Here is a 13,183-nt window from a genome sequence, read left to right as displayed (position 1 = left end):
GTTTAATTGATCCCATGCTTAACATGAGCAGTGGGCTGCTATGAAGCGCTGAGAGACCAACTGGGGGCTCACTATGACCAGGGATCTCCCCATGAGCTACAGCCGCCCCAAATGGGGACAGCTGAATAAGCATGCGGCCCAAATGGGATCATTAGCACCAGATACATGTGGTGTAGCTGGCCTTTGTACTTGCTTTCCTCCTTACCTGGTACTGTTTGCTCCTCCACTAATACATCTTCATCTGCGGCCTCCTCTTCAGCTTCTTCTGTTGGAGCTGCCTCCTCCTCAACAGCTGGCTCCTCGACAGTTTCCTCTGAAGGTGCTGCCTCCTCCTCTTCCACAACCTCCTCCACAGCTTCTTCGAAAGACGCTGCCTCCTCTTCTTCGGCTACATCCTCAACAGCTTCTTCTGTTGGAGCTTCCTCCTCTGAAGGAGCTGCTTCCTCTTCTTCGAATATCTCCTCGACAGCATCCTCAAGAGCTGTAGGGGCAGCTTCATCCTCTTCAGTGGGCTCCTCAACAGATTCTTCTGCAGTAGCGCTCTCTCCCTCTACAGTCTCCGCATCTGATGCCATCTCTTCAGCAGCAGCCTTTTCCTCCTCGGCCTCCTCTGGTGTAGCGGGTTCTTCCATAGGCTCATCTGCAGCCTCCTCCTCTTCCTCGGTCTCCTCGACTGCAGCCTCCACCTCTGCTGCAAGTTCCTCCACAGCCTCTTCAGGAGCCGCCTCCTCCTCTTCCAAAGCCTCTGCAGGAGCCGCCTCCTCCTCTTCCAAAGCCTCTGCAGGAGCCGCCTCCTCCTCTTCCAAAGCCTCTTCAGGAGCCGCCTCCTCCTCTTCCAAAGCCTCTTCAGGAGCCGCCTCCTCCTCTTCCAAAGCCTCTTCAGGAGCCGCCGCCTTGTCTTCCAAAGCCTCTTCAGCAGCCTCCTCTTCCTCCTCCTCCTCTTCCAAAGCCTCTTCAGCAGCCTGCTCCTCCTCTTCCAAAGCCTCTTCAGGAGCCGCCCCCTCCTCCTCCACAGCCTCGTCAGCCGCCGCCTCCTCCTCCTCCTCAGCCTCGTCAGCAGCTGCCTCCTCCTCCACAGCCATTTCCTCTTCAGGTGCAGCCTCCTCTTCAGGTTGGTCTGCCATTAATTCTTCAACCTCCTCGACTGGAACAGCCTGAAAAGCGTTATAAAAATATATGGTTTTACACATTTGAATAGCTTTAAAACACGTATGGACATATTTGATCAAATCAGAGGAAACATACACACTCTGGTAGTTCCTGTAGAAATGTACTGTTCTTTACATTTGTTGAAGTTTGTTTGTTGTAGCTTTAAACACTACTCGTATATTTATATATCAGTTTTAACTATGAGTAGCATAGAAATCTCTGAAACACAAAAAAAATAGCAGCTATAAAAAAAAGGCAGTGCTCCACTAAATACTGTAGTGTACGAAGCAGTACTGATGGCTGCAGGTCTAAATTCCTGCTGCTACACTGTCCTTTACACAGGTGGACAAAAGGGGCTTCACACTTAGCAAAAACTATTGTGGGAACTAGCATTAAAAAGGAAAAAAGGGAGACAGACTAGGACATAAAGATTGTTGAGTAAAGCTCATAAATCTGAGGTAAAAAACAAACCTCCTCCACTGGAGCCTCCTCTTCCAGAGCAAGAGGCTCCTCCTCCAGCACCTCCGGCTCCTCCTCAATCACCTGAAAAGGAATACACCACCCACACGTCATCAAAAGGTGAGTTAAGAATCTATAAAAGTACAATACAATGTTATTACTGATTCTTTGAAGGACCAAGTGTTTCACTCATTCATTAAATATGAAGCTTCTTGTGTAAACTTTTAGCAGATTATTATAATAATCAACGTGGTCTGTACCAACCTCAGGAGTCTCCACAGGCTCAGGTTCTGGCTCAGCTGCTACCTCAGGCTCTAGAGGGAGAGGCAGATTGTTAGAAGGTTCTCTGGCGCACGCACACACACACACACACACACAGGTTGTATCAGTATTAGTGGCTGCAGTGAGCTGCCCTGCTCTACAAATCTTTTTAAAACAGGGTTGTAGACTTGATACGGCCACTCAATTCATGCTCAGTGTTGAGCTGAGATCTGTATTCTGTTTTGAGAGACGGAACAGCAGAAAAGCCAAGAATTGGTGAGTCACGCATGCTCTTAACGACGTAACTAAACATTTACCCGAAAGTACAGGCATTTCTCCATGTATTTAGTAATGACTTAGTTTTATGTCTGTGTACTTATGTCCGTGTACTTTGTACTTTTGTAATATGTGAAGCCAGCAGGCTCATTGTTGGGTACAAGACACAGGAGCAGGAGAGCTACTCCGGGTTCAGAGAGCTGCTACGGTTGCTTCTCACAGGAGAGCTACTGTTGCCATCTTCACCCTGGGAGCGTTTCAAAAACGCAGATATAGCGGTCTGCTTTTCACGCGACATATTTTTTGACGTTCTCTGTCCGCTGGTGAGAATGTGCTCAGTGCTCGCCTGTGTGTGCGCGCACGTATCTGATTGCATCGGGGCGGAACACAGAGAGCAGAGGAGAAGTGTTAACGCAACCATGTAGAGACAGAAATGATATGCTGTCGTGTGGATAAGATCAATAACATACGTCCGTTTAGTTTGTTTAATAACAGAACAAGGTGTAGACCTGTTCTATAGGAAAGGAAACCTTAAATGACTTCTGTTGTGATCTGGCGCCATAGAGAAAATGACAAGGGGGTGGAGGTTGCCCCCGATATAACGGTAGGGGAAACACCACACACACACACACACACACACACACACACACACACACACACACACACACACACCTGGTGGCGGCGCAGAGGTGTCTTCTGCTACAGCAGCTTCAATCACATCTTCCACAGGCTCGGGCTCCGGCTCAACAATAGCTGAGGAGAGAGGAGACATGTTTACATTCCATTGAAATAAAAAAAGCAAGCAGATTATTCAACGAGCCCAGGGCTCAGCAACCTTTCATATCCAAAGAGACATTTTGCCCTTTTTTTAAACATTTTTTTACACCAAATAAAGTTTGTCTGGAGCCGCAAAAGCTGTTTGATATCACAGCATATATATATATATTGGTTTCAATTTCCATCATTAAGGCACAGGTAAAAGTCACCAGCTGAGTAGAACTATGAAGACATTAACTATAGTATAGTTTTTACTTTTTGGAAACCAATTTGTCACCGATAACATACGGTATACTGTGATGCTGCAACACTGACTACATATACTGTGGTAATCGGTCAACATAAAACACCTGTGTTCCCTCTCCTCCTATTATCAACATGTTCCTGTGAGCCATCACAGGAACAGGAACAGGTGTGTGTGTGTGTGTGTTACCTTCTGGTGTGGGTTCAGGTTCTAGAGTCCACACTGGAGCAGCAGCTTCTTCACGACGGGAAGTGACGACCACAGCCTTCTCTTTCAGTCCTACATGAGATGAATGCACATGTTGCTGGCAGAAAATACGCATGTGTACATTATAGACATAGTGTCTGTACAGAGTCCGTGATCACATAGAAAAATATCAATCAATATTTAATGACTGGGGTTTTAAATAGGCCACATTCCATACACACGTATGAAGACCAGAACTACATTCATAGTGGACCTTGTGTTGCTGGTCAGCGGGGCATGATGACATATGTGATGCACAGTCCACTGTCACACCGCCGTAGAAACCCTGCTCAATATTGCTGAGGTCTCATTTGGTGTGAATGCAGCATAAACAGTCTCAGGTCAGATTCTGCACAGCTGATCTTGAGTTGAGTTTCTCGTTGGTTTACAGCAACAGTGGTTTACTTCAGTTTAAGGCTGAGGCTGGCTTCATGCAGCTTTTCAAGGATACTACATGGCGTGTGCATTAAGTACAACTGGCCTTGGTGCTTGTAGTGTGATCAGTACCGACAGTTCAGCGCATGTGTGAACCTCAGATTAATGTTAACCATCAGTGTGAAATTTAACTTTAGCATCATTGTCCTCCACTATTCAGTAAAATTTCATCAGGACATTGTTGATGTGTTTCTAGTATCTGATAACAGTACCTTATAAACAACCAATCAGTGTTTACATTGACGGAAGGAGAACGAAGGTTCCGTTCAGTTTCATTATGATGCGTTCAGGCTCTGTTCAGTGAAAATAAGAATTGGGCAAAGGTAAAATATAACATCATGGTGTGTGAACATGCAATCTAGTAAAATGTAGTGTTTGTGATCTGATCCATACCGTGAGTTTTAGTTGCACCTCTAGTAAAAAAGGTCCTCATTGGTATCGTCGTTCACATGAACAAACGTTTCCCATAACTACCTGATTACGGCATGGGGCTGTAATCAGACACAATATCGTTGTAATGAAAAGGGACAAAAATTTGTGTTCCAGTTCAACAGACATTCCGAATAAAAGTTTTTAAAGGAATGGTGCTTTGTGTTATGTGCAGAAAATCTATGTGTTATCCCTAGACAAGGAACCCTTGAGAAGTTGACTTTGATTATTCTGGACACGCCCCACAGAGGAGTGGCTTTCGTGGCAGAAAAGAGGCACTTACAGGGATCCACAAACTTTATTGACAAAAGAAAATTCATCAAAACTCACATTGTCATAATTCATGGATTACATTTCCTAATGTAGTCACATCTAAACATGATCATGAACACTACATCACACTTGATAAACACTGAGTATCTATCAGTGCTCCATCACTCCTGTCCTTCCCACTATCCCAGTATGTCCTCACCTTGTAGGAGACAGCATCTCTACCAGTGATTTTAACTGGCGAGCTCACAACCCAGAAGTCCAGCAAATTACCAACTCAGCATCTCGCTCTACCTCGAAGTCTATGAATACAGCAAAAAGTACACATCTTGTTACAATAGCTTTTTATTATTTTGGGTTAAGAGCCGTAACTGCAGTTTCCTGTTGACCATCACCATGACTACGAGAGGCTGGACCAGTGGCGGGCCTCTCCATCGACACACAGACCACATGGTTCTCATTGGACAGCATACCAGAGTTTTGGTGCAGATACTAAAAACTTGGCATAACTTTGAGAAATAAACTGTTTCCTACCAAATCCCTCTTATCTTCATTTTGATCTAAATCAGGAATTGAAGAAAGAATAAGTACCAACAATATGAAGCTGACATTTGATTGCAGCTTTCAGCACGGCAATTTTTATACCATTTTTGATACGCAGACCCATTTTAGTCAGTACCCAATACTCGTTTGATCCCCTGCTCCAATGTTGAAATGGCCTCTAATTTGTCCTTTGGGGACAAATTATACCTCTAGAATATTCACACCTCACTTCTTTTCCTGCCTCTCTGGTCAGATTTCTCAGCTTCACTTTCCTTCCTTTTTTCTTTCGCTCTGCCCTTGACTTCCTCCTGTGCCTTCCTTCCCTCTCCGTTTTTCTCGGACTTCTCAGTCTCCCCTCCTTTTCTTGATTTTTGCTCCCCTTCCTTCTCCTCCTTGCTCTCCTCTTCCTTTTTCACATCCAGTTGTTTTCCTTTTTCCTTCCTCTGTTTCTCCAGAGCCTTCTCCATCTCCTCTTTTTCCAGCTTCTCCTCTTCCTCTTGCAGCCTGGTGGCCACTCTTTCCTTCACTCTGGCAGTGATTTCCTTCCTCCCTAGCTCCAGCTCCTTGTCCTCCTCCTCTTTGGCCAGCAGCAGTCTGACCTCAGCCAGTGCCAGCTTGGCGAGCTTCTTAGCCTCCACGCGTTCATGGATGATGGCCAGCTGCTGCTTTAGAGCCTCCCGAAGCTTCAAGCCAACCTCCTTGGTGGGAGAGGTTTCTGGGATGGATGAGCAACAACACCGCTTGGTGTTTTACCAACTGTAAAATTTGCTTTTAGAGGACAAAGACGTGCTCAAATTCACTCCGTTATTAAACCTCACCACACGTCAGGCATGCATATACATGTCTGTAAATGAATTAGAACTGGTTCCATGCCATACTTTACACCTTTTCTCCTCTGTAAACCACACTGGTCTGTATACTCACTTTAAACTAGCGTAAACTGCTTTAAAACAGGATTTACACACACATTGTGTTATGACCAAAATGAGAATACTTTAGTCACATCCATGTTAACCAGAATAGAGTATGAATTCAGCGCATCATTGAATCACTGCAAATCCGATGACTCATTAATTCAAAACCAAACTCATCTTAGATCCAACGCTCAGTTGGTTTTAAGCTCACAAGTTGTTGTTAATAGTTGAAACTTCATCCATTAGTCTCGCCCACAGTGTCACAGCACAGCTTCATGCAAGTGGCTGCATGACGATACCTTTCTGAGCTCCTCTCCTGGCTGCGTCTCCAGGGGTTTCATCTGATGTTGCATACAAACAGACATGAGTTACTACACTGGGCTCCTTTACAGGCTAGACTCATCATTACATACCATTTCAATTCAATACATTTTGTATAGCCAAAAAAAAGAAGATGCGCTACAATTGGTGGTGCAACGGATGCTAAAACTCACGGTTCGGAGCAGATCAAATATACATTTTAAATTCAAAAGATTAGGACATATAAGGTTGTATTTTTATGGATTAAAATAAATCTCATCAGTAGTAGTGTTACTGGTGTATAATAATATTCTTACAGCTAGTGTAAACATCTCATAATTCATCTCTAATATCTATTTTATATTGTATCATTAATCTGAGGTTCACCCGTGTGCCGATCCATAGCAATCACACCACGAGCACCAAGGCCAGTTGCACTTCATGCACAAGCCATTGGTCCCCTAGACATGCTGCATGAAGCCAGCCTCAAACTCAAGTTCGCCACACTAACTTCTTTTTTCTCAAAACAGAAAACAGATCTAAGCTCAACATTGAGCATGAATAAGCGTCCGTATCAAGCCTGCAACCACGTTTTAAAAAGATTTGTAGAGGAAAGCAGCTCATTGCAGTCACAAATACTGATAAAACATCATGGCTTACATATCTGCACTAATTCTGTTTTGTTTCGCACAGGTTGCACGTTATTGTTATTATCTTGTGCAAAACAGGTTAATTGCAACCACACTAAGCAGTTTTTTGCCAAATATAACTTTATTTGCATTGTTCTAACAAAGTGACATCTTATTTGTTTTTGTTTGACGGATCAATCTGGTTTACTTGAAAGTGATTGCAATTTTATAAATTCTATTATTTGAAAAGGCACGGATGGAGGAGTCTCAAAAATAAAAATTTAGCATGGACTATTGTTACAATTGTGTTGGGGCGGTGGGGCATGAACAATGTTCTTCCTCCAAAGTGGGGCGTGACATGCAAAAGTACCATTGTTATAAACCAACGAGAAACTAAATTCAAGATAAGCAGTGCAGAATCAGAAGCTGTGATGAACATCTTTGCTTCAGTTGTGGCAGGGTTGCACAGCTATGGATTGCTGGTTTTGTGATTTGTCAGCGTATCGTTGGGTTGCGTTTCTCCAAAAGTTCATACCGTTTGACGATCTAATGAAGTTTACCCATTTGTAAAACTGGCAATCACCAATTTAAAGTCAGTTAACCCACATCACATTGTACAAAAGAAAGGAGACTACGGTTCATGTTTAAAAGGCTAAAGCCAGCAGCCGATTCTGATTCTCAAATAGTTTCCAATGAGTCACACCACGAGCAGCAAATTAGTGTAAATACTAATAATACTTATTGTCACACAGTACAGTAACGTTTTAGTTCCTGCTGCCAATATCTTCAAAGTGGCATTACATGACCTTTGTGTTCATCTCAAATACTTTGGCTTAAAAACACAGCAAAAGCATTTGCAAAGAAACTAATTATGTAAAAACAGCTTTGTAATAGAGGTTTTACAGTTGTTAAATGAATGACCATCAAAGTAGCATGTGCATCTACAGGCCAGGGAAGCACCTGAAGTGAGTGTTTAAGTAAGAAATGTATAAATCACCACAGGGGTGAATTATTAGTTGACATAGTACCAACCTTGTAACCATATCTAGGTGCCATTTTTGATGGATTTTATGTTATTAGAGAGCATTAAATTATATCTGCAATGAGTCAGAAGCCACGTGTTTTTTCCCAAAAGGAACGCATCAGATTTTCTGTTTGTTTATGTCAGTATGGAAACAGTGAGCCAGAAAAAAGTCCAACTTCCGGTAGCCAGAACAAGACTAGTTTGCTTAAATCTGATTGAGACAGATATGAGATGGCAGTTAGGTAAATGGCAGGACAACTGGCAATAAAGCCCATACTTACACTATTGTATTTGGCAGAGTGATTTTAAGTCAGAGTGCACAAGGCCTAAAAGTTATGCACGTCCGGTGTTATCCAGTGTTTTTAATGCATCAGTAGCATCATGTAGATTCATTCACTCCACCCCAGAGCAGAAGAGCCCGTTTTCTGAATAAGGTGTCACATATGTATATATATATGACAGCCATTAGGTTCATAGCAGACCTGTTGACACAGCACACACACAACCTCTTTCACGCATGTGAAAAACACAACGCCTGCCGTTGGAAGAATCAAACAGGTCTCTTGTCGGCATCACTTGACTCAGTCCTCTAAGGCTCTGAACACATCACACAGTTATAGTGCAGTGCCCTCATCTTTGACTCAGAACACAAACTAACTTGAATGGCACCATTTGGACATGAATGGATCTACCCATGCTTAGTCACAAAGCAAAAGCTTGGATTAAACCAACTACTGGAGGTGAAAGATATTTTGGTCGGGTTTACAGGAGCATGGAACAAAGCAGACATTTAAACTCGTCATTGTACGAAACGCACAGGTGGCTCAGTTTCAATAAGTGTCCCAGTAAACTATTCCAGGTAGCCAGTATACACGATACCTGGACCTCCCTTTAATGAAATGCGGCCATGAATGTTATTAACACATGTGCTTGTCCTTCTATAGCATGTCTGCAATAGCAAAGGTTTATATAGTTATATATGCTGTTGCTGAGCAGAGGGATGTCATGAGACAAACAACATGTAGATTACCTGAAGCATAAGGCGCATCAACGTGGCTCAATATATATACACTAACAAATAAAAACTAAAAACAGTCCTACAACTTTCAGTGCTATTTATGTACGAGTTCAAGACCCCATTTCCACCTGTTATTAACGTGCAATCTGCATACATTACCTGGATATTGGCATCGGATCAAGAGCATCGTATTGCACCATGTACATAAAAAGTGTTCTCGACCCATAGTCTGCTCACATTGTGATTGGATCTAAATTGCAATGCATTCTTGGTGCATTTGTACCTGCAATAGTGCATATGTTCTTATCCAGATACAGACCCCAACTAATAGCAGGAAGAAATGCGTTCAAAGACAAAACCAAGAGTTTTAAACTTGAGGTTCGAGAGAGAACAAATCCATGCTCATAATCCCAAAGTCCAAAGCAAATATTGAGGATCAATTTGTATGGCATGCAGCAAAAAAATGTCAGAGAAAAAAGGGCAACTAAGCAGCTGTCAGAGTGCAAACAATATTTGCATTTTGCAATATTGGTAAAAAATAAAAAAGCCAATAGATTCTTAAAAACAAAACATTTTAGAGAGGACTTCTAAAAGTGTTCCTGAGAAACATGTCCATATGCCAGCACAGGGACCAACATCATAGAAAACTTTCAAAAAGGATTTCACCTCAAGATTGTGACGATACAAGATTGAAGCTTGTTTGTCGAGTTTGACAATATTTGGAGATTCCAGTATATGAAACCCTATGTTAGACTGGACATTTCTATATCTATAAGATACTGGCTTGGTTAAGTTGCAAAAACCAACCAGCCAATATCAGCAGAACAAATATTGTAGGAACGCTGTGGCTTGGGCTGTTGGATGGGGAGGTCTTTTGGTTGAACATCAGTGCATTAGAGGATAATTGGCTTTCTGCAGGTGGCCTGAGGCTATTGGTTATGAAGGCCGACTATAACAATCTTCTGCCCCCGATTTCCATCATCATTTGCTCCTCTTTTTCTGAACCCTTCATCATCATCATCCTCCTCATCCTCCTCCTTCTCCTCCTCCTCCTCCCGTGCCTCCATGAGTCCTCCTGATGCACTGTGCTCCTCCTCCTCCACGGGGTTTATCAGACCGTACAGGAAAGTGAAGAAACCGTTTAACCAATCAGAGCCGCCCTCCTCCACTTCTTCTAACCAATCCAGAACCTCGGATTCACCCTGACCATCGCCCTCACTGGTCAGGCCTACTCAAACAAGAGGGGTGGTGGTGGCGGTGTGAGGGGATAGAGGGTAAAGTTTGGGAGCACAACATGAGATGGAACAGTGTGGGAAAAGGTAGTGGAAAAAAATAATGAGAAGTAGAAAGAGAAAAGGTGGAATCACATGGAGAGAAGAGATGTAATGAAAGAGGGTTCAAAGCAGAGGAGAAAAGAAAGAAACAAGAGGAGAAGGTAAGAGAAGTTTTAAGCGCATGTTAGGCAGCGAGGGAACTACACAGGCTTTATCATAAGCAGCTGGAGTCTGGCTGTCTACACATGATCACCAACTAAATCACTTTGCCAGCTTTAGACAAAGGAGAGCAGCGATCCTGAACCTCATAGCAGTGCTGAATCTAAGAATTCACATTTATAAAATCAGATAACTTTCTGCACTGACTCTAGGGCTGGACAATACATATCAATATGATATCCGTTTGGAATAAGAGACTATATATTGTACTATAGCAGTAGTCTTGTCTTGTTGTAGTTTTAAAGGCTGCATTACATAAAAGTGATTTTCACAACCTACTAGACTACCCTGTTGTATTAATTGCCTTTACCAACATCACTAATATTTATCATAAATCTCATGGTGGATTTTTTAAAAGCACCAATGCTCAACCCTACAAGATAATCGCAATCCAGATCGTTTTAGTTGGTCAACGATAGTTATATATGATTTTCTCCATGTTGTCCAGCCCTACTTCATGTGGAGACAGCCGTAGCATCATAGACAAGAGTTTCCATGTGGGCACATCCACATGCTGTCAAACACACATTATGGTGGAAAGCAAGAATTGGTCAGTATACAGTGGAACATTTGTGATACTTAAGTTTCAGAAAGGTGTTAATGGTAAACTATTAAAAGGTCAACTTTGGTATTTTTTAAATTGGATCCTATTTTCCCATGTTTTTGTGTCCAAGTGACGAATGGAGACAACAGCATTTAGAATTGTTCCAGAAGGCTGCAGACGGCTGGCATTAAACGGGTTGTGATGTAATCGTTTAGGGTAGGTATAAAACTTGTCAATGCATTTATCTTCAGTAGACTTGACTACTGTAACGGTGTGATCACAGGCCTCTGTAAAAAGTCAATCAGAAAGCTGCAGCTGATTCAGAACGCTGCAGCTCGAGTCCTCACTAAGACCAGGAAAGGGGATCACATCACTCCAGTTCTGAGGTCTTTGCACTGGCTCCCTGTCAAACAAAGAATTGACTTTAAAATCCTGCTGCTGGTTTATAAAGCACTGAATAGTTTAGGGCCTAAGTATGTTTGTGATCTGCTGCTACCTTATGAACCATCCCGACCCCTTAGGTGGTCTGGGACGGGTCTACTTTCTGTTCCAAGAGTCAGGACTAAACATGGAGAAGCAGCGTTCAGCCCCACATATCTAGAACAAGGTTCCTGAACGCTGCAGGTCTGCTGAGGCCCTCAGAGACCCTCAGCTCTTTTAAATCCAGATTGAAGACTTTTCTGTTTGCTGTTGCCTTTAATTGAACCAGATTTAAGTTTTTTTTTATAAATTTCTGCATCTGACAGCTGCATTTCATTTCTTAAACCGCAACTTGTATTCTATTTTTAGCTTTTGGGCTGTTTTTAATGTTCTTAATTGTTTTTAAATCTTCTTTTCTTTTGCATTATGTGTTGATGCTTAATGGTTTTATGTGAAGCACTTTAAAATTCCCTTGCACACTGAAAATCTTGTAGATAACACTAAGCTACACCTTCTGTTCTCCAACACAACAAACTGCCAACACCGGCCCTTCTCTCCAACTCTCACTCCACCGTTGTCTTCTGCCAACAAGTTACATGACAATACAGACGGGCTCAAGCAAAAGGTTTTATTACTCTGTAGGGTTCTCTCCATAATGTTGTCAGACATTTATAACAACAATCGGAGCCTGTCAGAGGCAAAACAAGCACCTTTAGTGGGCGTGGCACTACATTTACTTAAGGAGTTGCCGAGTCTTTCACATTACAGCCCGTTTAGCGCCTGCTAATTGAAACTATTTCAAGAACTGTCGACCCCATTAGTTCTGTAGACAAAAGAACATGGGAAATTAGGATCAAAGTGGAAAAATACCAAAGTTCAGTGTGTATTGGAAATGTTTCAATGATAGATTCCCTTGCACTGCAAAACTAAAATGTGCATCAGCCATTATAGTGCACTCTGACAAAGCTAGCTCTTATGACTATCACAGACAATTTAAAAATGCTGAGCTAAAGAGAGACAGACACAAACACACAATAAGAGTGAGACAAAGAAGAGGACACAAAGGAAAGATTCAAAAAAGGGATCACAATAAAATGGAAAGAGCACTAATGCAAAGAAGGAAACAACGTTTTTAACTATGTGTTTGAGCTAATTTTAGAAGGGTTGGTGGCAGAGGGATGGATGATGGGTCGCTAGTTAGATGGAGAAGTTGAAGGTGGGCTGGGCAAAAAGAAAATCCTTTCTGAAGGAGGATTCACTTTGGTGACAGATCAGATTGCCTCCATAAGAGCTGATGGTATGCTGCGATGTAACAGTACTTCAGAAGAGGAACATTTCAGCACAGTTTGCTGCATGTCATGATAGCATCCTAAATGCGTCGAGCAAAATGGTGCGTATTTGGATTATTGCAAAAAGTGTAGATTTACATATCGTACCCATCCAAAGATTCAGACGAGAGCAAACAGTTTGTCTGCAATCAATCCTCACCAGCCTCCATGTAAAAACATGTGAACCAAGACAAACTGCAAATTGTGATTTTCATGGCCGTCTCATTTCAGAGCCAGGAAATAATTTCTATTCTTTCAGATTGTAGGCAGGGCATCTTCTCATACCAAGTCCAAAATGTTGACTCTTCTGTTGGAAATTAACCATTTGCATACAGCTGTGATCCAACATGTCAAGAGGAGTGTACACCTTTCAGTATGTTTGGAAGTTACATAAACAAGATAGAAAAAAAATAAATTCAATTTA

At 42.3% G+C, this 13,183-nt stretch overlaps 1 protein-coding gene across 1 annotated transcript in view; it reads right to left on the bottom strand.

The window, feature by feature from the left end:
• Positions 1-13,183, bottom strand: part of asph (aspartate beta-hydroxylase) — a 31,426-nt gene that overhangs the window by 2,516 nt on the left and 15,727 nt on the right. Inside the window, exons 5-11 of the mRNA XM_079226504.1 lie at positions 6,303-6,344; positions 5,314-5,804; positions 3,356-3,470; positions 2,818-2,898; positions 1,873-1,922; positions 1,621-1,692; positions 206-983 (exon numbers count right to left, since the gene is read on the bottom strand). Coding sequence (XP_079082630.1) covers positions 206-983; positions 1,621-1,692; positions 1,873-1,922; positions 2,818-2,898; positions 3,356-3,470; positions 5,314-5,804; positions 6,303-6,344 — 1,629 coding nt within the window. The remainder of the gene's footprint in view (positions 1-205; positions 984-1,620; positions 1,693-1,872; positions 1,923-2,817; positions 2,899-3,355; positions 3,471-5,313; positions 5,805-6,302; positions 6,345-13,183) is intronic.

Source organism: Taurulus bubalis (genome assembly GCF_910589615.1).
Source record: "Taurulus bubalis genome assembly, chromosome: 1".
Classification (NCBI taxonomy): domain Eukaryota; kingdom Metazoa; phylum Chordata; class Actinopteri; order Perciformes; family Cottidae; genus Taurulus; species Taurulus bubalis.
The sequence above is the reverse complement of the archived record's forward strand: the minus strand, read 5'-3'. Positions and strand labels throughout refer to the sequence as shown.